This window comes from Heterodontus francisci, chromosome 31 (assembly GCF_036365525.1).
Source record: "Heterodontus francisci isolate sHetFra1 chromosome 31, sHetFra1.hap1, whole genome shotgun sequence".
Lineage (NCBI taxonomy): Eukaryota > Metazoa > Chordata > Chondrichthyes > Heterodontiformes > Heterodontidae > Heterodontus > Heterodontus francisci.
This window is the reverse complement of record NC_090401.1, coordinates 17,285,790-17,311,111: the sequence shown is the minus strand read 5'-3', so window position 1 is coordinate 17,311,111 and position 25,322 is coordinate 17,285,790. Positions and strand designations below refer to the sequence as shown.

At 46.4% G+C, this 25,322-nt stretch overlaps 1 protein-coding gene across 5 annotated transcripts in view; it reads right to left on the bottom strand.

The window, feature by feature from the left end:
- The window catches only part of LOC137347077 (mitogen-activated protein kinase kinase kinase 5-like), a 296,319-nt gene that overhangs the window by 205,176 nt on the left and 65,821 nt on the right, over positions 1-25,322 (bottom strand). For all 5 annotated transcript variants that reach the window (XM_068011119.1, XM_068011121.1, XM_068011120.1 and 2 more), the window contains 2 exons: positions 23,518-23,624; positions 11,495-11,665 (listed from right to left, as the gene is read on the bottom strand). In XM_068011119.1, the coding sequence (XP_067867220.1) occupies positions 11,495-11,665; positions 23,518-23,624 (278 nt within the window). The remainder of the gene's footprint in view (positions 1-11,494; positions 11,666-23,517; positions 23,625-25,322) is intronic.

Genomic DNA, 25,322 nt, shown 5'->3' with positions numbered 1-25,322 from the left:
TGATACTCTCCTTAACTTCCTTTGTTATCCACGGGTGGTTCATTGTTCTCTTCGAGTCCTTCCTTCTGACTGGAATAAATGTTTGCTGAGTGTTATGAAATATCTGCTTCAGAGTCTGTCACTGCTCATCTACTGACTTTCCCCTTAGTCTATTTTCCCAGCCTGCTTTAGACAACTCTTTCTTCATACCTCTGTAATTGCCCTTGTTTAAGTTGAAGACACTGGTTTGAGACCTGAGTTGCTCACCCTCAAACTGAATTTGAAATTCCACCATGTTATGATCGCTTCCCCTGAGAGGATCCTTAACTATGAGATTTCTTATTAATCCTACCTCATTACACATTACCAAATCTAAAATAACCTATTCCCGGGTAGGTTCTGCAATGTATTGTTCTAAGAAACAATCCCTGACGCACTCTCCAAATTCGTCTTCCACGCTACCCTTGCCAATTTGATTTGTCCAGTCTATATGCAGATTAAAATCATCCATAATAATTGCAGTGCCCTTCTTACATACCTCCATTATTTCCTGATTTATATCTTGTCCTACAGAGAGGCAACTCCTTGGGGGCCTATAGACCACTCCCACCCGTGATTTCTTTCCCTTGCTATTCCTCATTTCCACCCAAACTGATTCTACATCACAATCTATTGCACCTACATCATTACTCACAACTGCACTGATCCCTTCCTTTAATAACAAAGCTACCCCACCTCCTTTTCCTTTCTGCCTATTCTTCCGGAAAGTTGAATATCCTTGAACATCAGGTTTCCAGTCCTGGTCATCCTGCAACCACGTCTCAGTGATAGCTATCAAATCATATTCATTTATTTCTATCTGTGCCGTCAGCTCTTCTATCTTGTTACAAATGCTACGTGCATTCAGATAAAGAGCCTTAAGCTTTGACTTTTTACCATTTTTGCCTACTCTGGTTCTAATTTCTGCTGCATTCTTATGCTCATTCTCTGTCCCTACCTGTCACAGTTTGATTAATGTTTGCCCCTTCACTACCCTGCACCTCTGCTCTCTCGTTACTTTTTGACTTTTTAAAAACTTTCCTTCAATTGAACCATCCCCCCAACTATTTAGTTTAAAGCCTTATCTACAACCCAAGTTATACGATTCGCCAGGACACTGGTCCCAGCATGGTTCAAGTGAAGCCCATCCCAACAGAACAGCTCTCTCTTTCCCCAGTATTGGTGCCAGTGCCCCATGAATTGGAACCCATTTCTCCCACACCAATCTTTGAGCCACGCATTTACCTCTCTAATCTTATTTACCCTATGCCAATTTGCACATGGCTCAGGTAGTAATCCGGAGATTATTATCTTTGTGGTTCTGCTTTTTAATTTGGCCCCGAGCTGCTCATAGTCCCTCAGCAGAACCTCTTTCCTAGTCCTACCTATGTTGTTGGTACCTATGTGGACCACGACAAGGGGGTCTTTTCCCTCCTACTCCAAGTTCCTCTCTAACCCAGAAGAAATGTCCTTAACCTTGGCACCAGGTAGGCAACACAGCCTTCAGGACTCTCTATCCACTGGGCCTATTAATCTGCAGTACACAGTGTAAGTTAGCTGAAAATTACATACATCAATTAAGACTGTCAGGCTGGAATTTTACGCACCCCCCCCCCCCCCCCACCTGCGGGATCGGACTGGAGGCGGGGGTGGGGTGCAAAATTGAGTGGGAAGAGAGGGGTGCCGTTCCTGTCGCCTTCCTGCTCTTGCTGCAATTTTAGAAGTGGCGGCAGCGTGAAGCCACACCCCGCCCCAGGCCAATTAACTGCCACTTAAGGGCATCCACCCACCACGGCTGGTATTTTACCAGCGGCGGGCGGGCAGTTCAAAGCCTCAGGAGGCTGCTCAGTAAAACTTAGTGGACTTCTTGCGGGCTGGTGGGAGCCCTCCTGATTGTGGGTCATCCTGTGCCCCACGGAGGTCTCCCCCATAGCACAAGCCACCCCGAATGCATTATATTGCACCCCCCCGGCCAACGAACCTCCTTTGCCTCGCTGGGGCCTGGCCGACTGTCCCCGGTGAGGCCCATCCCGGGGCCTTCGTCCCTCTTGCTCCTCTCCCTGGCTGCAGTTCCAACAGTGGCCACCACTTCCAGTGGCACTGCTGGGACTGAGAGCTACCAGCCCGCTGACTGTCAGACAGCTCTTGGAGGTGGGACTTTCTGCATCAGAGGTGCGGAATTAAGGACCTGAGCCATGTAAACTTACAGTGTGGCTTCCAGACTGGGCAGAGGTGGGCTCAACCCCGACTTTTTTGGCCGGTGGGCACAGCCTCCAGTCCAACATTAAATTCCGGCCCCAGTGCTGGTGCGTAATCTCTATCCTGCACAATAAACAGCCTCCACACAATTAAACAACCCAAGTGTCAAGAGTTAACCTATAACCCTCAATCATTAAACAAAAGCTTTACACTGGTTCACAGTTCATCGAGGAAACAAAGATCTGAAGCAGACTACCTATCAGTCGGTTCTAGGAGGAAAATTGCCCAGGTATGTCCTGTACACAAAAAGCAGGACAAATCCAACACGGCCAATTACCACCCCATCAGCCTACTCTCAATCATCAGTAAAGTGATGGAAGATGTCATCAACAGTGCCATCAAGCGGCACTTGCTTAGCAATAACATGCTCAGTGACGTTCAGATTGGGTTCCGCCAGGGCCACTCAGCTCCTGACCTCAATACAGCCTTGGTTCAAACATGAACAAAAGAGCTGAGGTCAGAGTGACTGCCCTTGACATCAAGGCAGCATTTGACCAAGTATGGCATCAAGGAGCCCGAGCAAAACTGAGGTCAATGGGAATCAGGCGGAAAACCCTCCGCTGGCTGGAGTCATACCTAGCGCAAAGGAAGATGGTTGTGGTTGTTGGAGGTCAACCATCTGAGCTCCAGGACATCACTGCAGGAGTTCCTCAGGGCAGTGTCCTAGGCCCAACCATCTTCAGCTGCTTCATCAATGACCTTCCTTCAATCATAAGGTCAGAAGTGGGCATGTTCGCTGATGATTGCACAATGTTCAGCACCATTCGCGAAGAGAAAAGAGACATTATGCTTCAACAACACTCTTCTTATCTCATCACCCAGACATGGCACATTCCTAAGGAACAGTTAGTGTGAGAAACATACTGACCAGGCAAACCCACACCCCTTGTCCGAGGGTGGCTCACCTCAGAGGTTCCACACTTCCCCCCTTTTGTCCTAAAAGGACAACTTCCAGTCCTCACTCAAGTTCTGTTTGTTAGCCGCTGGGCTTCATCCTTGGTGGGGTCATGGTTCTTGAGGAGAGGGAGATGAGATGAGTTGTTGGACTGCCACCAGGACCCTGGAGGTTCTGTGACCGAAAGACAGAGCGAACGCAAAAGGGGAGAATTCGGATAACAATATACAGGATGAGGAGCAAGACAAGACCCAGGACAAGATATTTGAGGATAGTTTTAAAAAGGCTCCCAAACCACCCGCCGACATCGGGGAGCCACCCCCACCAGTCAAAGGGCTTTTCTTGAGCCACCGAGTCAAGGAGACACACCCGGTCTTGAATGGCATGCACATCTGTCTCAATCCTCTGATCCTCATTGACGGAGAAACAACATGTCTCATTAATAGCTGCACAAACTCCCCCCTGTGCCGCCAATAAAAAATCAAGAGCCATTCGGTTCTGGAGCACTACCTCAGACAGAGATGTAACTTCCGACTGCAGACCCTGAATAGCATCCACAGTTTTATTCTCAATAAATTCCATGGTAGCGGAGATATTAACAATGGCCTTTTCCAGCTCTGACACCCCTAGGCCCGGGATGAGGGCCCGGAGAAACTGGTGGAACCAGGAACTACGGGTAACTAATGGGTTCGGGGCCGATTGTTCACGATGCTCTGCAGGTCCTAGGTGGTTATGACGGGAGTGGAGGGTAAGGTGCTTAACTCCAAAGGCCTCAGGAACAATATTGCCAAGGGTGCAGGTATCTGCCCAGTCGACGGGAAGGGTCTTGTACGCCCTGTCCCCGCAAAGCCAGAACGAGCCATTGCGAACAAGGGTTGGGCACCAGTACGTAAAATTCTGGCAAAAGTTAAGCCACTTCCAGACAAGAGAAGAATTCACCTGAGCATACCAGTGGGTGCGACAGGTCCGGCTGAGTCGCAACACCCTCAGTGCCAGCAAGTCGCGGCACCCGGACTGGTTCTTGTAATTGCAAGGGCTAGACCCCCCAGTATAGTAGCCATTAGAGGTCCATGTGGAGGTGTGATTGTTTAAGGTGAGATTGTATGATCGCTGACAGTCACACCTGCCGGATTGAACGTTGAGTTCAATAATTTCAGAGCATGACGGGCCCCCCATTTTACTTTTATTTTTAATTGTTTTTTCTTTTTCCTTTTAACATTTTTTACAATTTGTTTTCTTTTGTTTATTTCATTTCATTGTAATTTGTTCAGTTTGCTTACCCACTGTTTTTTTTCATGTGTGTACTTGCTGCTGCTTAATCTTCAGTTCGTTAACACCCTATCTGTACTAATGCTTTGTCTTTCAACACACCATTAACATATTGTTTGCCTTTGCTCCATGACCTCTTGGTCAGTTATGTGGCCTTGTCCAATCTACACCTTCTCCTTTGTTATCTCTTGCCCCACCCCCACCTCACTTGCTTATAATCTTTGACATTTCTAATATTTGCCAGTTCCGAAGAAGGGTCACTGACTCGAAACATTAACTCTGCTTCTCTTTCCACAGATGCTGCCAGACCTGCTGAGTGGTTCCAGCATTTCTTATCTTTTATTCAAATTTATGTACTTAAAGAGCGATTACACTGAACAGGTCAAGACGTTTGCACATTACATTTCATTGAATGAGAGTCACATAATCATGTATACAGGATTGAACTTGCCCATAACCTCAGTGCAGGCTCATAGATGAAAAACTGTAGCTCAGGGAAGGCACTCGTGTCAGCTGTGGCTCAGTGGTAGCAATATTCCTCCATGTCATAAGGTTGTGGGTTGAGGTCCCACATAAGAAACACGAGCACAATCAAAGCTGACACTCCAGTACAAGTACTGAGGGAGTGCTACACTGTCAGAGGTGCAGTCTTTCAGAAGAAACATTAAACCAAGGCTCTATCGGGCCTCTCAGGTGGACATAAAACATCCCATACACTACTTCGCAGAAGAGCAGGATAGTTGTCCACACTGCCCTGACCAATACTTATCCTTCAACCAACATCATCATCAAACAAATTTTGTCATTATCCCATTGCTGTTTGTGGGAGCTTGAGCATAAAAACTGGCTGCCATGTTTCTTACATTACAACAGTAACTACACTTCAAAAGTACTTCTTCTGCTGGTGATTCACTTTGGGAAGTGCCGAGAGATGAAAGTTGCTATATAAATGCAAGTTCTTGCTTCCTTTACCAGAAAACTTCAGAACCTTTGGAGCCATGGGCCGGCAAAAGTCATCTGCTTCAGATGAGAGGGAGTATAGTGAGCAGGGAAGAGAGGGAGTACAGTGAGCAGGGAGGAGAGAGAGAACAGTGAGCAGGGAGGAGAGGGAGTGTAGTGAGCAGGGAGGAGAGGGAGTACAGTGAGCAGGGAGGAGAGGGAGTACAGTGAGCAGGGCGGAGAGGGAGTACAGTGAGCAGGGCGGAGAGGGAGTACAGTGAGCAGGGAGGAGAGGGAGTATCGTGAGAAAGGAGGAGAGGGAGCATAGTGGGCAAGGAGGAAGGGGGAGTATAGTGAGCAGGGAGGAGAGGGCGTATAGTGAGCAGAGAGGAGAGGGAGTATAGTGAGCAAGGAAGAGAGGGGAGTATAGTGAGCAAGGAAGAGAGGGGAGTATAGTGAGCAAGGAGGAGAGGGAGTACAGTGAGCAAGGAGGAGTATAGTGAGCAGAGAGGAGAGGGAGTATAGTGAGCAGAGAGGAGAGGGAGTATAGTGAGCAGTGAGGAGAGGGAGTATAGTGAGCAAGGAGGAGAGGGAGTATAGTGAGCAAGGAGGAGAGGGAGTATAGTGAGCAGGGATGAGAGGGAGTATAGTGAGCAGGGAGGAGAGGGAGTATAGTGAGCAGGGAGGAGAGGGAGTATAGTGAGCAGGGAGGAGAGGGAGTATAGTGAGCAGGGAGGAGAGGGAGTATAGTGAGCAAGGAGGAGAAGGAGTATAGTGAGCAGTGAGGAGAGGGAGTATAGTGAGCAGGGAGGAGAGGGAGTATAGTGAGCAAGGAGGAGAGGGGAGGATAGTGAGCAAGGAGGAGAAGGAGTATAGTGAGCAAGGAAGAGAGGGAGTACAGTGAGCAGGGAGGAGAGGGAGTATAGTGAGCAGGGAGGAGAGGGCGTATAGTGAGCAGGGAGGAGAGGGCGTATAGTGAGCAGGGAGGAGAGGGCGTATAGTGAGCAGGGAGGAGAGGGCGTATAGTGAGCAGGGAGGAGAGGGCGTATAGTGAGCAGGGAGGAGAGGGAGTATAGTGAGCAAGGAGGAGAGGAAGTATAGTGAGCAGGGAGGAGAGAGAGAACAGTGAGCAGGGAGGAGAGGGAGTGTAGTGAGCAGGGAGGAGAGGGAGTACAGTGAGCAGGGAGGAGAGGGAGTACAGTGAGCAGGGCGGAGAGGGAGTACAGTGAGCAGGGCGGAGAGGGAGTACAGTGAGCAGAGAGGAGAGGGAGTATCGTGAGAAAGGAGGAGAGGGAGCATAGTGGGCAAGGAGGAAGGGGGAGTATAGTGAGCAGGGAGGAGAGGGCGTATAGTGAGCAGAGAGGAGAGGGAGTATAGTGAGCAAGGAAGAGAGGGGAGTATAGTGAGCAGGGAGGAGAGGGCGTATAGTGAGCAGGGAGGAGAGGGAGTATAGTGAGCAAGGAGGAGAGGAAGTATAGTGAGCAAGGAGGAGGGGGGCGTATAGCGAGCAGAGAGGAGAGGGAGTATAGTGAGCAAGGAAGAGAGGGGAGTATAGTGAGCAAGGAAGAGAGGGGAGTATAGTGAGCAAGGAGGAGAGGGAGTACAGTGAGCAAGGAGGAGTATAGTGAGCAGAGAGGAGAGGGAGTACAGTGAGCAGAGAGGAGAGGGAGTATCGTGAGCAAGGAGGAGAGGGAAGTATAGTGAGCAAGGAGGAGAGGGAGTATAGTGAGCAGGGAGGAGAGGGAGTATCGTGAGAAAGGAGGAGAGGGAGCATAGTGGGCAAGGAGGAAGGGGGAGTATAGTGAGCAGGGAGGAGAGGGCGTATAGTGAGCAGAGAGGAGAGGGAGTATAGTGAGCAAGGAAGAGAGGGGAGTATAGTGAGCAAGGAAGAGAGGGGAGTATAGTGAGCAAGGAGGAGAGGGAGTACAGTGAGCAAGGAGGAGTATAGTGAGCAGGGAGGAGATGGCGTATAGTGAGCAGAGAGGAGAGGGAGTATAGTGAGCAAGGAAGAGAGGGGAGTATAGTGAGCAGGGAGGAGAGGGAGTATCGTGAGAAAGGAGGAGAGGGAGCATAGTGGGCAAGGAGGAAGGGGGAGTATAGTGAGCAGGGAGGAGAGGGCGTATAGTGAGCAGAGAGGAGAGGGAGTATAGTGAGCAAGGAAGAGAGGGGAGTATAGTGAGCAAGGAAGAGAGGGGAGTATAGTGAGCAAGGAGGAGAGGGAGTACAGTGAGCAAGGAGGAGTATAGTGAGCAGAGAGGAGAGGGAGTACAGTGAGCAGAGAGGAGAGGGAGTATCGTGAGCAAGGAGGAGAGGGAAGTATAGTGAGCAAGGAGGAGAGGGAGTATAGTGAGAAGAGAGAGGGAGTATAGTGCGCAAGGAGGAGACGGAGTATAGTGAGCAGAGAGGAGAGGGAGTATAGTGAGCAGAGAGGAGAGGGAGTATAGTGAGCAGTGAGGAGAGGGAGTATAGTGAGCAAGGAGGAGAGGGAGTATAGTGAGCAAGGAGGAGAGGGAGTATAGTGAGCAGGGAGGAGAGGGAGTATAGTGAGCAGGGAGGAGAGGGAGTATAGTGAGCAGGGAGGAGAGGGAGTATAGTGAGCAGGGAGGAGAGGGAGTATAGTGAGCAGGGAGGAGAGGGAGTATAGTGAGCAGGGAGGAGAGGGAGTATAGTGAGCAAGGAGGAGAAGGAGTATAGTGAGCAGTGAGGAGAGGGAGTATAGTGAGCAGGGAGGAGAGGGAGTATAGTGAGCAAGGAGGAGAGGGGAGGATAGTGAGCAAGGAGGAGAAGGAGTATAGTGAGCAAGGAAGAGAGGGAGTACAGTGAGCAGGGAGGAGAGGGAGTATAGTGAGCAGGGAGGAGAGGGCGTATAGTGAGCAGGGAGGAGAGGGCGTATAGTGAGCAGGGAGGAGAGGGCGTATAGTGAGCAGGGAGGAGAGGGCGTATAGTGAGCAGGGAGGAGAGGGCGTATAGTGAGCAGGGAGGAGAGGGCGTATAGTGAGCAGGGAGGAGAGGGAGTATAGTGAGCAAGGAGGAGAGGAAGTATAGTGAGCAGGGAGGAGAGGGAGTATAGTGAGCAAGGAGGAGAAGGAGTATAGTGAGCAGTGAGGTGAGGGAGTATAGTGAGCAGGGAGGAGAGGGAGTATAGTGAGCAAGGAGGAGAGGGGAGGATAGTGAGCAAGGAGGAGAAGGAGTATAGTGAGCAAGGAAGAGAGGGAGTACAGTGAGCAGGGAGGAGAGGGAGTATAGTGAGCAGGGAGGAGAGGGAGTATAGTGAGCAGGGAGGAGAGGGCGTATAGTGAGCAGGGAGGAGAGGGCGTATAGTGAGCAGGGAGGAGAGGGCGTATAGTGAGCAGGGAGGAGAGGGAGTATAGTGAGCAAGGAGGAGAGGAAGTATAGTGAGCAAGGAGGAGGGGGGCGTATAGCGAGCAGGGAGGAGACGGAGTATAGTGAGCAAGGAGGAGGGAGGAGTATAGTGAGGAGGCAGGAGAGGGAGTACAGTGAGCAGGGAGGAGAGGGAGCATAGTGAGCAAGGAGTAGGGGGGCGTATCGGGAGCAGAGAGGAGAGGGAGTATAGTGAGCAAGGAGTTGGGGGGAGTATAGTGAGCAGGAAGGAGAAGGAGTATAGTGAGCAAGGAGGAGGGGGGAGTATAGTGGGCAGGGAGGAGAGGGAGTATAGTGAGCAGAGAGGAGAGGGAGCAGAGAGGAGAGGGAGTATAGTGGGCAAGGAGGAGGGGGGGAGTATAGTGAGCAGGGAGGAGAGGGAGTATAGTGAGCAGGGAGGAGAGGGAGTATAGTGAGCAGGGAGGAGAGGGAGTACAGTGAGCAAGGAGGAGAAGGAGTACAGTGAGCAGAGAGGAGAGGGAGTATAGTGAGCAGGGAGGAGAGGGAGCATAGTGAGCAGGGAGGAGTATAGTGAGCAGAGAGGAGAGGGAGTATAGTGAGCAGGGAGGAGAAGGAGCATATTGAGCAGGGAGGAGGGGGTAGTATAGTGAGCAGGGAGGAGGGGGTAGTATAGTGAGCAGGGAGGAGAGGGAGTATAGTGAGCAGGGAGGAGAGGGAGTATAGTGAGCAAGGAGGAGAGGGAGTATAGTGAGCAAGGAGGAGGGGGGAGTATAGTGAGCAGGGAGGAGAGGGAGCATAGTGAGCAAGGAGGGGGGGCAGTATAGGGAGCAGAGAGGAGAGGGAGTATAGTGGGCAAGGAGGAGGGGGGAGTATAGTGAGCAAAGAGGAGAGGGAGTATCGTGAGCAAGGAGGAGAGGGAGTATAGTGGGCAAGGAGGAGAGGGAGTATAGTGAGCAAGGAGGAGAGGGGAGTATAGTGAGCGGGGAGGGGAGTATAGTGAGCAAGGAGGAGAGGGAGTACAGTGAGCAAGGAGGAGAGGGAGTATAGTGAGCAAGGAGGAGTATAGTGAGCAGAGAGGAGAGGGAGTATAGTGAGCAGAGAGGAGAGGAGAGGGAGTATCGTGAGCAAGGGGGAGAGGGAAGTATAGTGAGCAAGGAGGAGAGGGAGTATAGTGAGCAAGGAGGAGGGGGGAGTATAGTGAGCAGGGAGGAGAGGGAGTGTAGTGAGCAGGGAGGAGAGGGAGTATAGTGAGCAGAGAGGAGAGGGAGTATAGTGAGCAAGGAGGAGAAGGAGTATAGTGAGCAGGGAGGAGAGGGAGTATAGTGAGCAGGGAGGAGAGGGAGTATAGTGAGCAGGGAGGAGAGGGAGTATAGTGAGCAGAGAGGAGAGGGAGTATAGTGAGCAGAGAGGAGAGGGAGTATAGTGAGCAAGGAGGAGAGGAAGTATAGTGAGCAAGGAGGAGGGGGGCGTATAGTGAGCAAGGAGGAGTGTGAGTATAGTGAGCAGAGAGGAGAGGGAGTATAGTGAGCAAGGAGGGGAGGGAGTCAATTCTGTATCCATGCTGACACTGTCCCTTTAATCCCATGGGTCTCAATTTTGCCACTACGTGGCGTTTTGTCAAACACACTATCATGTAACAAACTGACGGAGCCACAAGACTTAGTGGCCAATTAAACACACAGACTAGAGCTTAAAATAATGAGATTTATTCACCTTTAGCCACAACAAAAAAAAAATTAGAGGCGACGTTGAATAGTATCACGGGATCTTTTATATCCATCTCATTTTAATCTCCCTAAAACCTTATCTGTTCTAAAGACAAAAATCCCTTTAAGTGCAGCAATCAATAAGACAAGAACGGGGCTTATTTTCCAGCATGCTTCTTCTCACTCCCAGTTCCTTCCTCTCCAAACTCCTCTACCCAACTAAACTACTTCCTTGACTGGAGTGGCCTTACATTACTTTAATATTGAAGGATTTCTCAATATTATTCAACAGTGCCAGAGTTGAGATTAAAAATGCACAGTAAATGCCTGGAATTGATATCACGTAGAGTGAATCAAATTGGCTATGGATCATGATTCACATCTAGGCTAGACCAGGTAAGGACAGCAGATTTTCTTCCCTAAAAGGACATTAGTGAACCAAATGGATTTTTATGAAAATCCGGTTGTTTCCTGGTCACAATTAATGAGATTAGCTTTTCATTCCAGATTTATTTATTAACTGAATTTAAATTCCCCAGTTGTCGTGGTGGGATTTGAACTCAAATCTCCAGATTGTTAGTCCAGGTCTCTGGATTACCATTGCTACCATTTTCATCAATTGGTAATCGTTCATGCGGAACTTCGTGGAATTCTAAGTGGACAATGTCATAGGGTTTACCACAGTCGATTAAGGTTATCCCATCCTCAAGGGAACAAGGTGGCTGGTCAGGCAGAATCTTCTCCACCTAAAGTCATCTTGACTCATGTTTATCTTGTATGGATAATCCTCAAGTTTACTCCCGATGATCAATTCCATTATTTTACACAGCATGATCTGGGGCAGAATCAGAGGTCAAGTCTTTAGTTTGCTGTCTCACTGAGCCAAGCTGACACCAAGTCTGCAGTGACCTGGAATGAAAGTCAGACAGAGGGCAAGAACTCCCTCTCGAATTAAAGCACTGGATGGTCTCAGAGAATTGGCAATTTCATCAGTGTATTTAACTCAGTAAACCGATTATATTAAGTAATCACAAGCAAGAGGGTTCAGAACAAGCTCGCTTCTTACCAGTAACAAGACTTGTCTCGGCTTTCATAGTCTGTGAAGTTGGAGCTGATGAAGATATCCTTGTATATGCGCCCGCACAGGCAGTAAAGATCGGATGAGATCTGCTCCCCAGTCTCCACGACTGGCAGAATCACTGAGAGGGCTGTCTCCCGATCTCCAGGTTGGTTCCGCCTATTGGAAAGATACATAACATCAGCTCCACAGTCAGAGAAAACTGACCAATGATAGCAACGCTTCGTGTCATCACACTTGCTTTACCTTCACAGTTTGCACAGTTGGATGCCATTCGGCCCATCATGCCTATGTCAGCTCTTTGAAAGAGTGATCTGAGTAGCCCCATTCCCCTGCTCTTTCCCCACAGCCCTACAAATTTCTCCTTTGCAAGTACATATCCAATTCCCTTTTGAAAATTATTAAATCTGCTGGCCTCCCATCCCCACTCCACACCCTCCCACACCCTTCCCCCAGCTCCTTTCAGGCAGTGCATTCCAGATTGTAATAATTTGCTGTGCAAAAACATTTCAGCTCATCTCCCCTCTGGTTCTTTTGCCAATTACCTTAAATTTGTGTCCTCTGGTTACCGACATTCCCACCAGTGGAAACAGTATCTCCTTATTTAATCTATTAAAACACTGCATAATTTTGAACACCTCTATCAAATCTCCTCTTAACTGTCTCCACTCGAAGGAGAACAATCCCAGCTTCTCCAGTCTTTCCATTTGACGAAAATCCCTCATCCCCTACACCAATGTATATTTTGGAGAGGCAGAGACCCTTATTGTTCTTTGACACATGTTTAAAGTGCTGCCTCCTGCCCCGACTGCCCTTCTACAACCAAAGCAGCCAGAGTGGCAATCGTTAAAATGTGACTGACTGTGCAGCAGGCTGGACAGTGTGCTTTTAAATTTACAAACTCTTTCTTCGTTCTTGTAGAGTTTGCAGCACTGTTTGACTGTAGTTGGTGTATATCATGACCAGGAAGGGATCACCTCAACTAAATTGGGAGGGGGATGGGCATCAGCATATATAAGTAGAAAGGAGGAATAAGGTGCATAAGGTGAGAGTGTTGGACAGTAATAGGGAAGGAAGTTGTACCATATTAGAAAAGAGCAGACGAAGAAGGACTATGAGGAAATCAAAGGCAGGCTTAAAATGCTTGTAAGTAAGTGCACAAAGTGTGGCGAATAAGGTTGGTAAGCTGGTGAGCTACAAGAACAAACAGACACGTGGGGATAATATAATATAATGGGCGGCACAGTGGCGCAGTGGTTAGCACCGCAGCCTCACAGCTCCAGCGACCCGGGTTCAATTCCGGGTACTGCCTGTGTGGAGTTTGCAAGTTCTCCCTGTGTCTGCGTAGGTTCCCTCCGGGTGCTCCGGTTTCCTCCCACATGCCAAAGACTTGCAAGTTGATAGGTAAATTGGCCATTAGCAATTGTCCCTGGTATAGGTAGGTGGTAGGGAAATATAGGGACAGGTGGGGGTGTGGTAGGAATATGGAATTAGTGTAGGATTAGTATAAATGGGTGGTTGATGGTCGGCACAGACTTGGTGGGCCGAAAGGGCCTGTTTCAGTGCTGTATCTCTAAACTAAACTAAACTAAACATAACTGAAACGGTGCTTTAAAATGGCGAGGACCAGGAGCTTAATATTCAAGGATACAGAGTGTTCAGAAAAGACAGGGAAGGAAAAAGGGAGGTGGGGTGGCAGTACTGATTAGGGAAAGACATTGTAGTGTTGGAAAGAGAGAATGTCCCTGAGGGGGAAAGGACAGAATCCATTTGGTTGTAGTTGGAAAGCAAAAAGGGGATTATCACGCTATTGGAGATATTCTATAGGCCCCCGAATGGTGTGAGTGTGAGAGTAATAGTAAGAGTGAGAGTGAGAGAACGAGAAAAGCAAATCTGCAGGGAAATGATGGGCGGCACAGTGGTGCAGTGGTTAGCACCACAGCCTCACAGCTCCAGGGACCCGGGTTTGATTCTGGGTACTGCCTGTGCGGAGTTTGCAAGTTCTCCTTGTGTCTGCGTGGGTTTTCGCCGGGTGCTCCGGTTTCCTCCCACATCCAAAAGACTTGCAGGTGATAGGTAAATTGGCTGTTGTAAATTGCCCCTAGTATAGGTAGGTGATAGGGAATATGGGATTACTGTAGGGTTAGTATAAATGGATGGTTGTTGGTCGGCACAGACTCGGTGGGCTGAAGGGCCTGTTTCAGTGCAGTATCTCTAAATAAAAATAAAATAAAATAAATGTGCAAGAACTATAGAGTGGTGATATTGGAAGACTTTAATTACCCAAATATCAATTGGGAATAATGTTAGAGTAAAGGGAAAGGAGGGGGAGGAATTTCTGAAATGTGTTCAGGAGAACGTGCTTGACCAGTACGTTCTCAGTCCAACTAGAAAGAAGGCATTACTGGTGCTGGTGCTGGGAAATGAGGTGGGCCAAGTGACTGTGGAGGAGTGATCATTATATAAGGTTTGGATTAGTAATGGAGAAGAGCAAAGAACAATCTGAAGTAGAACTTCTAAATTAGAAGAGGACTAACTTCAATGAGATGAGAGGGGATCTAGCCAGAGTAAAATGGAACCAAAGATTGACAGGAAAAACTGTAATGGAACAGTGGGTGATTTTTAAGGAGATGTTTCGGGTATAGGCTATGTACATTCCAACAACAGTGAAAGGTAGGGGAACCAAAGCCAGGGCTCCTCGGATGATGAGGGAGATTGAGAATATGATGAAACAAAAAAAGGGGGGAGCGGGTGGGGGTATGATGCACGTCAGGTGAATTCTTCAAATGAAAACCAGGCCAAATGCAATGAGTTGAGATGGGAAGTGAAGAGGAAACTGCAACTGGCAAAGAGAGAATATGAGAATAGAATGGCAGTTAACATAAGAGGAAACCCAAGAATCTTTGATCTGCATGTAAATAGTAAGCAGGTAATAAGAGGCAGTGTGGGGCCGATTAGGAACAAAGAGGGTGATGTATGTTAGAGGCGCATGGCAAGGCTAGAATAGTAATGAGTACTTTGTATCGGTGTTTACTAAGGAAGAGGATTCTGACAAAATATTGGTTGAAGCAGAGATCACAGAGGTAATGGATGGGGTGAAAACTGATAGACAGGATGTACTGGAAAGGCTGGCTATGCTTAGAGTGGATACGTGAATGACCAGATGGTTTGCATCACAGGTTGCTAAAGGAAGTGGGGGTGAAGATTGTGGAAGGGCTTGACATAATCTTCCAAACTCTCCTAGATATGGGTGAGGTGCCAGAGGATTAGAGTGTTCCAAATGTGATGCCCTAATTTAGTTATACAGTTCGTTCAACATCTGCGGTGGGTAAGGTTTTAGAATAATCAGGGGGAAAAAAATCAACAGGCACTTGGAAAAGTTTGAATTAATTAGAGAAACCCAGCATCAACTTGTAAAAGGCAGATCATGCTTGACTAATAATATTGATTTTTTTTTTGAAGAAGGGAAAGCAATGGTTGTTGTCTATGTAGATTTTAAGGAAGTGTACCCACATAAAAGGCTGGTTAACAAAATTGAGGCTCATGGAATAGCAAGGTCAGTGTCAGCTTGGTTAAAAAATTGACTTAAGGACAGAAAACAGTGAGTCATGGCAAATGGTTGTTTTTCAGACTGGAGGATGGTTGACAGTAGTGCTACCCAAGATTCAGTGCTAGGACCACTGCTTTTTAAAAAATATTATACACACACACAAGTGATTTGGATATTCAAATACAGAGTAAAATTTCAAAACATGCCAAGGATACCAAACTTGGGGGTGTTGCAGACAGTGAGGAAGATACCAATCAACTGCAACAGGATATAGATAGGCTTGCAGAATGGGCAGACAAGGAACTTAATAGAGAAACGTGAGGTGATGCATTTTGGCAAAAGGTATAGGGAGAGGCAATATAAACTAAATGGTACAGTTCTAAAGAGTGTACAGGGACAAAGGGACCTGGGGATTCACATGTATAGATCTTTCAAGGTGGCAGGACATATTGAGAGAGTAGTTAGTGAAGCATAAGGGAGCTTGGGCTTCATAAATAGAGGCATTCAGTACAAAAGCAGGGAAGTTATGCTGAACATTTATAAAGCTCTGGCTGGGCCACAACTACTGTACTGCATCTAGTTCTAGTCACCACACTTTAGGAAGGTTGTGAGGGTCCTTGAGAGGGTGCAGAGAAGAGTTACCAGAATGGTTCCAAGGATGAGGGATTTTAGCTACAAGGTTAGGTTGGAGAAGCTGGGGTTGTTCTCCCTGGAGCAAAGGAGATTGAGGGGAGATTTGATGGAGATGTACAAGATTATGACACGTTTAGATCGGGTAAACAAAGAAAAGCTGTTCCCATTAGCTGATGGTACAATGACTAGGAAACACAAATTTAAGGTTTTGGGCAAGAGATGCAGGGGGGTGCGAGGAAGACCTATTTCACGCAGAGAGTGGTAATGACCTGAAACTCGCTGCCTATTAGTAGGAGCAGAGACGATGAATGATTTCAAAAGGAAATTGGATGGGCACTTGAGGGAAATAAACTTGCAAAGCTAGAGATTGAGCGTGGAATGGGACTGACTGGATTGCTCTACAGAGAGTGGGCATGGACTTGCTGAGCCAAATGGCCTCCTTCTGTGCCATAATGATGCTATGACTGTGATTGTCATGTTTTCTTTAAATTAATTCTTGGGATATAATAATCACTGGCAAGGACAGAATTTATTGCCTATCCCTATTTGCCCTTGATTGCCTTTTCTTGAATTGCTGCGGTCCATGTGGTGCTGTTAGGTCAGGAGTTTCAGGGTGTTGACCCAACAATGAAGAAGGAATAGCGATGCACATTCCAAGCCAGGATTGAGAGAGACTTGGGACATGCGGCTGCAGCCCTTGTTCTTCTAGATGGTGGAGGTTGCTGGCTTGGGAGGTGCTTCTGAAGTCTTGGCCAGTTGCTGCCATGCATCATTTGATGGTACATACTGCAGCCACGGTGCACCAATAATGGAAGGAGTGGTTGTTTAAGCTGCTGGATGGGGTGCCACTCAAGTGCACTGCTTTGTCCTGGATCAGTGCAGGCTATACCTCTATCATTGGATTGGCGTCTCAATCCAGTAGCAAAAGCGAAGCAAAAACGCAACAAGATATATAATCGCTGGTCCCACCAAGAAGCTCTGGAAATATATTTCACAGGACCTTCGAGAGGGGGCCCCAGACCCATCACATTTGCAGCTAGAGCTGTAAAGTTTGGTTAACTCATATAATGCACAGCATTCTGCACATGCTCAGTCAGAGGTGGCCTGTTATTTTGCAGTAGATACTGAAAACTCTACAGTGGGAGAGTGAGAAACTCAGACAGTTTAGTTTAGTGTTTGGTCCAATCATTCAAGCGGATTTGGGAGGGTTTTCCTTCCCCCATTAATAAATTATGGGCTGGATAATCCTGGTGTCCAGCTGTGTAAAGTTTCCGTTAGCTGGTCAGGTGCGAGAGGGAAAATCGGAGCATGACACAGTTTCGTCCCATATTGTGCAGCTTCCAAAATACGGATTATCTGATTATCACATTGCTGTTTGTGGGATCTTCCTGTGCACAAATTGGCTGCTACCTTTCCTTCATTACAACAGTGACTACACTTCAAAGTACTTCATTGGTTGTAAAGATGTCAGGAGGTTGAGAAAGGTGCTACGTAAACGAAAACCTCTCTCTCTCTCTCAATATTTTTCTCCCTGAGCCACACCTTGAGCAAGCTTGGCAGACCGATAACAACCTATTTATAAACGCTTCCAACCCTCCAGCTTCTCCTGGAGTCTCCAGGAATTTAAGATTAATCTCTGGAACATTGCTGCAAGCAATCCAGGAGAAAAATCATTGAGGTCTCCAAAAGAATCATGTGTTTTTTCTATTTTCTCTGAACATTTCTGTTTGTCAGTTTGAAGACAACTGGAGGTGGAAGGTGGTGTTTATTTATTTAGAGATACAGCGCTGAAACAGGCCCTTCGGCCCACCGAGTCTGTGCCGACCAACAACCGCCCATTTATACTAACCCTACAGTAATCCCATATTCCCTACCACCTACCTACACTAGGGGCAATTTACAATGACCAATTTACCTATCACCTGCAAGTCTTTGGCGGTGGGAGGAAACCGGAGCACCCGGCGAAAACCCACGCGATCACAGGGAGAACTTGCAAACTCCGCACAGGCAGTACGCAGAATTGAACCCGGGTCCCTGGAGCTGTGAGGCTGCAGTGCTAACCGCTGCGCCACTGTGCCGCCCGATAAAAGCTTTTGGAATATGTTCCAAAAAGAGTTGGCAGCCCTACAGTTTTACTCTGCTTGTGATGTAGAAACAGAATGCTTTCTAAGTTGGTGGATTGCAAGGGAACACTAAGCTGGGTGGCGAGGAGAAATAGGATCAAGAAGATACATCAGCATGGTCCACAAAGAATGTCTTTAGTAGATAATAGTTTTGGGGGAGGAAGTTCCAAAGGGTGGAGAATGGTGGCTGAAGGAGCTATCATTTATGGTTCCAGACTCCCCAAGATTGGTCAGTGTGGGAAATGGAAGATGTTACACTGGTGAAATCACCTGCTTCTTATTGAGCTGGGGAGCTTTGCTCTGCATCCAAGTACCACTCCAATTCACCAGGGTTGAACCATACAAGGTAGCAGAAGGAGGCCATTCAATCCATCATGTCTTTGCCATCTCTTTGCTAGAGCAACTTAAAACAAACCCCACTGCTCTGCTCCCTCCTACATCTCTGAATGGTTCCTTGGTTTTAAATATTTCCCCTAATTTCCCATAAAGATCCTCTATCTCAACCATTTCCTATAATATTCCATACTCCAACACTCCTTTGCGTAAAGGAATCTCTCCTAAGCTGTTTTCTTGCTCTCTTAATGACAATTTCAAAGTGATGACCCTCTGTCAGTGACTTCCCGATGACAGAAAATAGCCTTTCCCTGTTCACCCCATCAAAACCCCTCAGAATTTTAAACATTTCTGACAGATTTCCTTTAGCCTTCCTTGTGATGCAAATTGTCCCAGTATCTCACTTATCTCTTTATAACTGCAGTCTCCATACCTAGTAACACCTTGGTGAATCTACACTCTCTATTGTTTTGACCTCTTTCCATATTTTGGGGCCACCAAAACTGCCTGCAGTGCTCTAACCGTAGCTTCACCAATGCTTTGTACAAACTAATTACTGTTTGAAATGAGAACGTCATCCTACCCCCAGCACAAAACAACTTCAATCCTTCTCTTCTACCACTGCCAAAATTCATCAATTTTTCACTTTTCACACGTCAGTAACTACAAAACAAGGACGGTCAAGTTACACCCAGCAGCAAGTCATACCCAGGAATTTTACAGGTCATTTGGAAGCAGGTCGGCTCTTATTTATTTGAACAAGTTAATGTTTAAATATTATTCAAATCTGATGGTTTAAGACTCAAGCTTGCCAACTACAAAACTACAGCCATCTGAACACAACACCATACAGGAAAACCATTCCATCAGTCAGAAAAACAAGTCTGTTCAAATATGCATACTGTGAGTTCCATTCACTTTCTCTCACCTCCTCACTTACTCTCCCTCTTTTCCACTTGCTCTTTCCACCTCTCTCTTCTTTCTCTGCCCCTCTCATTCCTTCCTACTCTTTCATTCTTGTCCTCCCTCCCTCTTTCTGTCCTTACCCACCTCCCTCTCCCTCCCTCTGCAGTGAGGATATTTGTAGGTTCCATTTATTTTTCCTTTTCTTGCTGATAGAAACTAAGGGTAGGAACTATTTCTCTCTGCTTTTAAATCTGCCGTGCTGCCTCATTCTCACTCCTTCTTTTGTTTTGCTGGGCCAGCTATTTCACCTTACTATGTCCAGGAACTCCACAGGGACAACAACGCTAGTATCTATTTTTTTTATTTTTTATTTTAGAGATACAGCACTGAAACAGGCCCTTTGGCCCACTGAATCTGTACCGTCTATCAACCACCCATTTATACTAATCCTACATTAATCCCGTATTCTTACCTTCCATTAATTCCCCTACCACCTGCCTATACTAGGGGCAATTTCTAATGGCCAATTTACCTATCAACCTGCAAGTCTTTGGCTGTGGGAGGAAACTGGAGCACCCGGCGGAAACCCACGCAGTCACAGGGAGAACTTGCAAATTCCGCACAGGCAGTACCCAGAATTGAACCTGGGTCGCTGTGAGGCTGCAGTGCTAACCACTGCGCTGCCCAATTAATTGAAATTAAATTCCACCAACTGCCATGGTGAGATTTGAACCCATGCTCCCAGGAAATTAGCCTGGACTGTTGAATTACTAGCCCATTGACATTACCACTATGCCACTGTCCCCCCGCCTTCTGGGGTTTTTTTTTTGCTAAACTCACATATACCATGCAATGACTGTATATTTGTCCGAGTTCAGATGATGCAGTTAAATCACCACGTTCTAAGCTGCTGATTGTTTTTTATTGTTAGGTGAGAGATCCTAGCCTGAGGATACACAGGAAGATTCCAGTGCCAAAATACGGTGGCAATGTAAACAGTGCTCAGAACCAGCTCCTTGCCCTTCTGCCTTCCCTGAAAAGGCAGTGATAGAGAAGCTGGCGAAAATCACTGTAAAAATTTTGAGAATTACATGGACATGGGAACGTTGTTGTTAACTAAAGGCTACATTATCCTTCATAAACTAGTTTTAAACCCAAGTTTAGCACAAGAAACATCATTTTAGATTCACTTCACCTTGCAAACGGAGGTAATAATTTCCAAGAAAGAATGAGATTGTATTTATATAGCACTTTTCACAACCTCTGGATGTCCTAAAGCACTTTACAACTAATGAAGTGCTTTTGAAGTGTAGTCACTGTAGTAATGTAGGAAACACAGCAACCAATTTGCACACAGCAAGATCCCACAAAAAGGACTGGAGATTATAGGCAATCAAATACGGCATTGAACATATTAAAACTCTGCTGCTGGGGTGGAGAATTATAGAGTCATACAGTACAGAAAGAGGCCATTCTGCCCATCGTACCTGTGCCAGCGCTTTGAAAGAGGTATCCAATTAGTTCTACATTCCTGCTCCTTCTCCATAGACCTGCATTTTTTTTCCTTTGCAAGCATATATCCAATTCCCTTCGGAAAGTTACCATTTAAATCTGCTTCCACCACTTTTATGTACTGACAGTGCATTTCAGAACATAGCTCACTAATATAAACAAATTTCTCATCTCCCCCAGTATATTTTGTCAATTATCTTAAATCTGTGCCCCCTGCTTACCGACCCTCATGCCAGTGGAAACAGTTTCAATGCTCCTGCGAATGGAAACAAGAGAAGGAGGGGGAAATGCCAGTATAGGACAGGAGACCAGGGATGACCATTGGGAGATGTGGAAAGAGAAATATTTTATTGCCTTTTGGGATCAGGAAGTTTTTAAAAGGGATTTATTTAATCTCAAGGAATTAAATGGGCGAGGCAGATTGAGTGTTGCCTGTTTGCGGGCTCCAGGGTCAAAGGTCCTTCAAACATTGCACAGCATTTTCAGGAAAAATATTAGATGTTTCACTATGTCAATCCTCTCTCCATTTCTCCTGAAGACTCCTTGCTGGGGTACAGTTCACTGGCCAGCATCTCACTCAACTGGTTATTCTTGGTGTGTGAGCCCCAGTGAAAGCTAGTAGACAATTTGATCATAGCCCAATCCTGTTATCATCCAACTGACATACACTCTTCCAGTAGAGCTTGCTGTATGTCAGCATGGGCATTATGTCCGAGGGCTGAGGGTAACTATCCCCAGAGTCGGCCCTGCCAGTCACAGGCCGGTGCTTCTTTGCAATGTGCTTTACAATGGGTCATGTGTGGACTTAGGAGAGCAGATCTTGGATTTGCCAGCAGCTGAGAGAGTTCCAGAAGCATCCTCCATGTCCCAGGAAATGCTACAGGTCTTTACCCAAGGGATCACTTCCTACCTCAGATCTTCCAGTGATTCATGTGAAAGAAAGAAGATCTTAGAACCTAAGAATGTAAGAAATAGGAGCTGGAGTAGGCCATTTGGCCCTTCGAGCCTGCTCCACCATTCAATAAGATCCTGGCTGATTTTCCAAATCAAGTCCACCTTCCCACACTATCCCCATACCCCTTCATTCCCTTAGTGCCCAAAAATCTATCAACATCTATCTTGAATATACACAATGACTGAGCATCCACAGCTCTCTGGATAGAGAATTCCAAAGATTCACAACCTTTTGAGTGCAGAAATTTCTCCTCATCTCAGTCCTAAATGGCCAACCTCTTATTCAGAGACTGTGATGCCATGTTCTAGATTCCCCAGCCAGCAGAAACATTTTCTCAGCATCTACCCTGCCAAGCCCCTTAAGAATTTATGTTTCAGTTAGATCACCTCTCTTCTAAACTACAGGGAAACACCCCTAGGCGACACAATCTCTTCTCACAGCACAATCCCCTCATCCCAATATCCCCAAAGACACATTGTACAGCGAGCTCGCCACTGGTATCAGACCCACCGGCCGTCCATGTCTCCGCTTCAAAGACGTCTGCAAATGCGACATGAAGTCCTGTGACATTGATCACAAGTCGTGGGAGTCAGTTGCCAGCGTTCGCCAGAGCTGGCGGGCAGTCATAAAGGCGGGGCTAAAGTGTGGCGAGTTGAAGAGACTTAGCAGTTGGCAGGAAAAAAGACAAAAGCGCAAGGGGAGAGCCAACTGTGTAACAGCCCCAAGAAACAAATTTTTCTGCAGCACCTGTGGAAGAGCCTGTCACTCTAGAATTGGCCTTTATAGCCACTCCAGGCGCTGCTCCACACACCACTGACCACCTCCAGGCGCTTACCCATTGTCTCTCGAGATAAGGAGGCCAAAGAAAGAGAAACAGCTAAGGCCAAGCACTGATCTTGTTAGTTACAGGCTGCCAACCCAAAATTTCCCATTATTCCTACTGTTTTCTGTCCATTATCCAATCCTCAATCCATGCTAACATATTCCCCCCAATCCCATCAGTCCTAACTTTGTACAATAACCTCTTGGGGAGGCACCTTATCGAATGCTTTTTGAAAATCCAAATACACTACAGCCATTGATTCCCTCTTATGCATCCTACTGGTTACACCCTCAAAAAACACTCAAGAGATTTATCAAACATGACTTCCCTTTCATAAATCCTTGTTGACTTTTGTTTAATCATATTATGATTTTCGTTGTGTTTTGTGACCACGCCCCTAATAATAGATTCTAGCATTTTGCCTTCTAATGTCAGGCTAACTGGCTTATAGTTCCCGTTTTCTCTCTTCCTCCTTCTTTAAATAGCGGGGTTATGTTTGCTACCTTCCAATCCTTGGGAACTGTTCGAGAATCTAAGGAATTCTGGAAGAAAAGGATTTGTGTATTTATATAGCGCCTTTCACAAACTCAGTATGTCCCAAAGCCCTTTACAACCAATGAAGTACTTTTGAAGTTGTCAAGTAGGAAATGTGCTAAAGTCCCACAAAGTCATAATGGTCAGCTCACTTTAGAGATGTTGGTTGAGGGATAAATATTGGCCAGGACTCCCCTGCTCTCCTTCAGAATAGTGGCATGGGATCTTTTACAAACACCTAGCGGGGCAGACAAGGCCTCAGTTTAACACCTCATCGGTAAGACAGCTCCTCCGACAGCACAGCAATCCATCAGTACTGCATTGCATCATCATCCTGGATTATGCGCTGAAGTCTCTGGAGTGAGGCTTGAACCCATGGCCTTCTGACGCAGGTCAAGTCTATACACTGAGCCCGGTTCACACTTGTGACTCAAAACAAAGATGCACACAACCCCTCACTTTGCACCCTCCTCATCTCAGACGTATAGGGTATAAACAAAGAGGGTGTGAATTATACATACTACACGATATCACGTAAAACTGCCTGTGAAGAAATGTTGAGAAGAGGCTGTTGTTGGTCATCATTATACAGCTGAGTGTGAAAAGAAAAGTGTTTGTGAACAGGTGGTGTGTGCCTCCTACCTGTTTAATGCAAAGCAGTAATGAAACTTGATATTGGGCAGCTCAGCTACATTACAGGTCGGCAGCTTTTGCAGAGTCTCCACCAGTTTGATGGTCGCATCGAGATCCTTTGAAACAAAAGTATCAGAATCAAAATTCCTGAAACGGTATTACTCAGCTAGGGTTAATGATCTGCTGCCTCTCACTGGCACTGGTATCAGCTCATGGTGAAAACCATCTTTGCTATTTCACAGCCTATAATGTGGCCTCTATTCAAGAATTATTTGTATTCGAGTATGTCTGTCTGAGTTCCATTCTCCCTCTCTCCTTGCCCCTCAACTCTGCCTTCCTCTCTCTCCCTCTTTTTCTCCCACAAAACTGCAATGAAGGCATATGGGATCCTTGGCTTTATTAATAGAGGCATAGAGTATACAAGCAAGAAATTTATGTTAAACCTTTATAAAACACTAGTTAGGCTTCTGTTGGAGTATGGTGTACAATTCTGGGCACCACACTGAGGAAGGATGTCAAAGCCTGAGAGAGGGTGCAGAAGAGATTTATTAAAATGGTCTCGGGACAAGGGACTTCAGTTATGTTGTTCTCCTTCAAGCAGAACAGGTTAAGAGCAGATTTGATAACGGTGTTCAAAATCACTAATGGTTTTGATAGACTAAATATGGAGAAACTGTTTCCAGTGGCAGAAGTATCAGTAATCAGAATTAAGGTGTGGGTATAACTATCAAGATAGATAATGGGAAACCAGTGGATATAGTATATTTAGATTTTCAGAAGGCATTCGATAAGATTCCACACAAGAGGCTGTTACACAAGAATGGGCTAATGGGATTGGCGGTAGTACATTAGCATAGACTGAGGATTTATTAATGGACAGAAAATAGAGAGTAGGAATAAACAGGTCATTTTTGGGATGGCAGGGGTGTAAATGATGGAGTGATGCAAGGATTGGTGTTTGGGCCTCAGCTATTTACGATCTATATCAATAACTCAGATGAGGGACCGAAGGTAACATATCCAGGTTTATTGATGATACAAAGTTAGATGGAAAAGTAAGATGTTAGGAGGACGTAAAGAGGTTGCAAAGGACAAGAAGGTGGCAGCTGGAGAATAATGTGGGGAAGTGTGAAATTATCAACTTTGGTAGGAAGAATTAAAAAGCAAAATACATTTTTAAAAGGAGAAAGACAAGTAAATGTTGGTATTCAGAGGGATTTGGGGTCCTTGTGCAACAAATCACAGAACATTAACATGCAGGTACAGCAAGCAATTAGGAAGGCAGGTGCCTTTGTTGTAAGGGGGTTGAAGTATAAGAGTAAAGGAGTCTTGCTGCAATTATATAGGGCTTTGGTAAGACCGTACCTGGAGTTCTGTATAGTTTTGGTCTCCTTACCTAAGGAAGAGTATACTTCCCTTAAAGAGGGTGCAAAGGTTTAGTAGATTGATTTCTGGAATGAGAGAACTGTCCTATGAGCAGAGGTTAGGTAGAATGGTCTTATATTCTCAGGAGTTGAGCAGAATTCTTAGAAAGTTTAACATAGTAGATGCTGAGAGGCCGATTCCCCTGGCGAGTCTAGAACTAGGGGTCATAGTCCCAGGATATGGGATCAGCCATTTAGAACTGAAATGTCTTCATTCAAGAGGTTTTTGGTATTCTTTAGGCTGTGGATGTTCAGTCGATGAGTACATTCAAGACTAACATTGACAGATGTTTGGGTACTAATGGAATCAAGGGATATGGGATAGGGCAGGAAAGTGGAGTCAATGCAGTTCAGCCATGGTCCCATTGAATGGTGGAGCAGAGTTGCTGG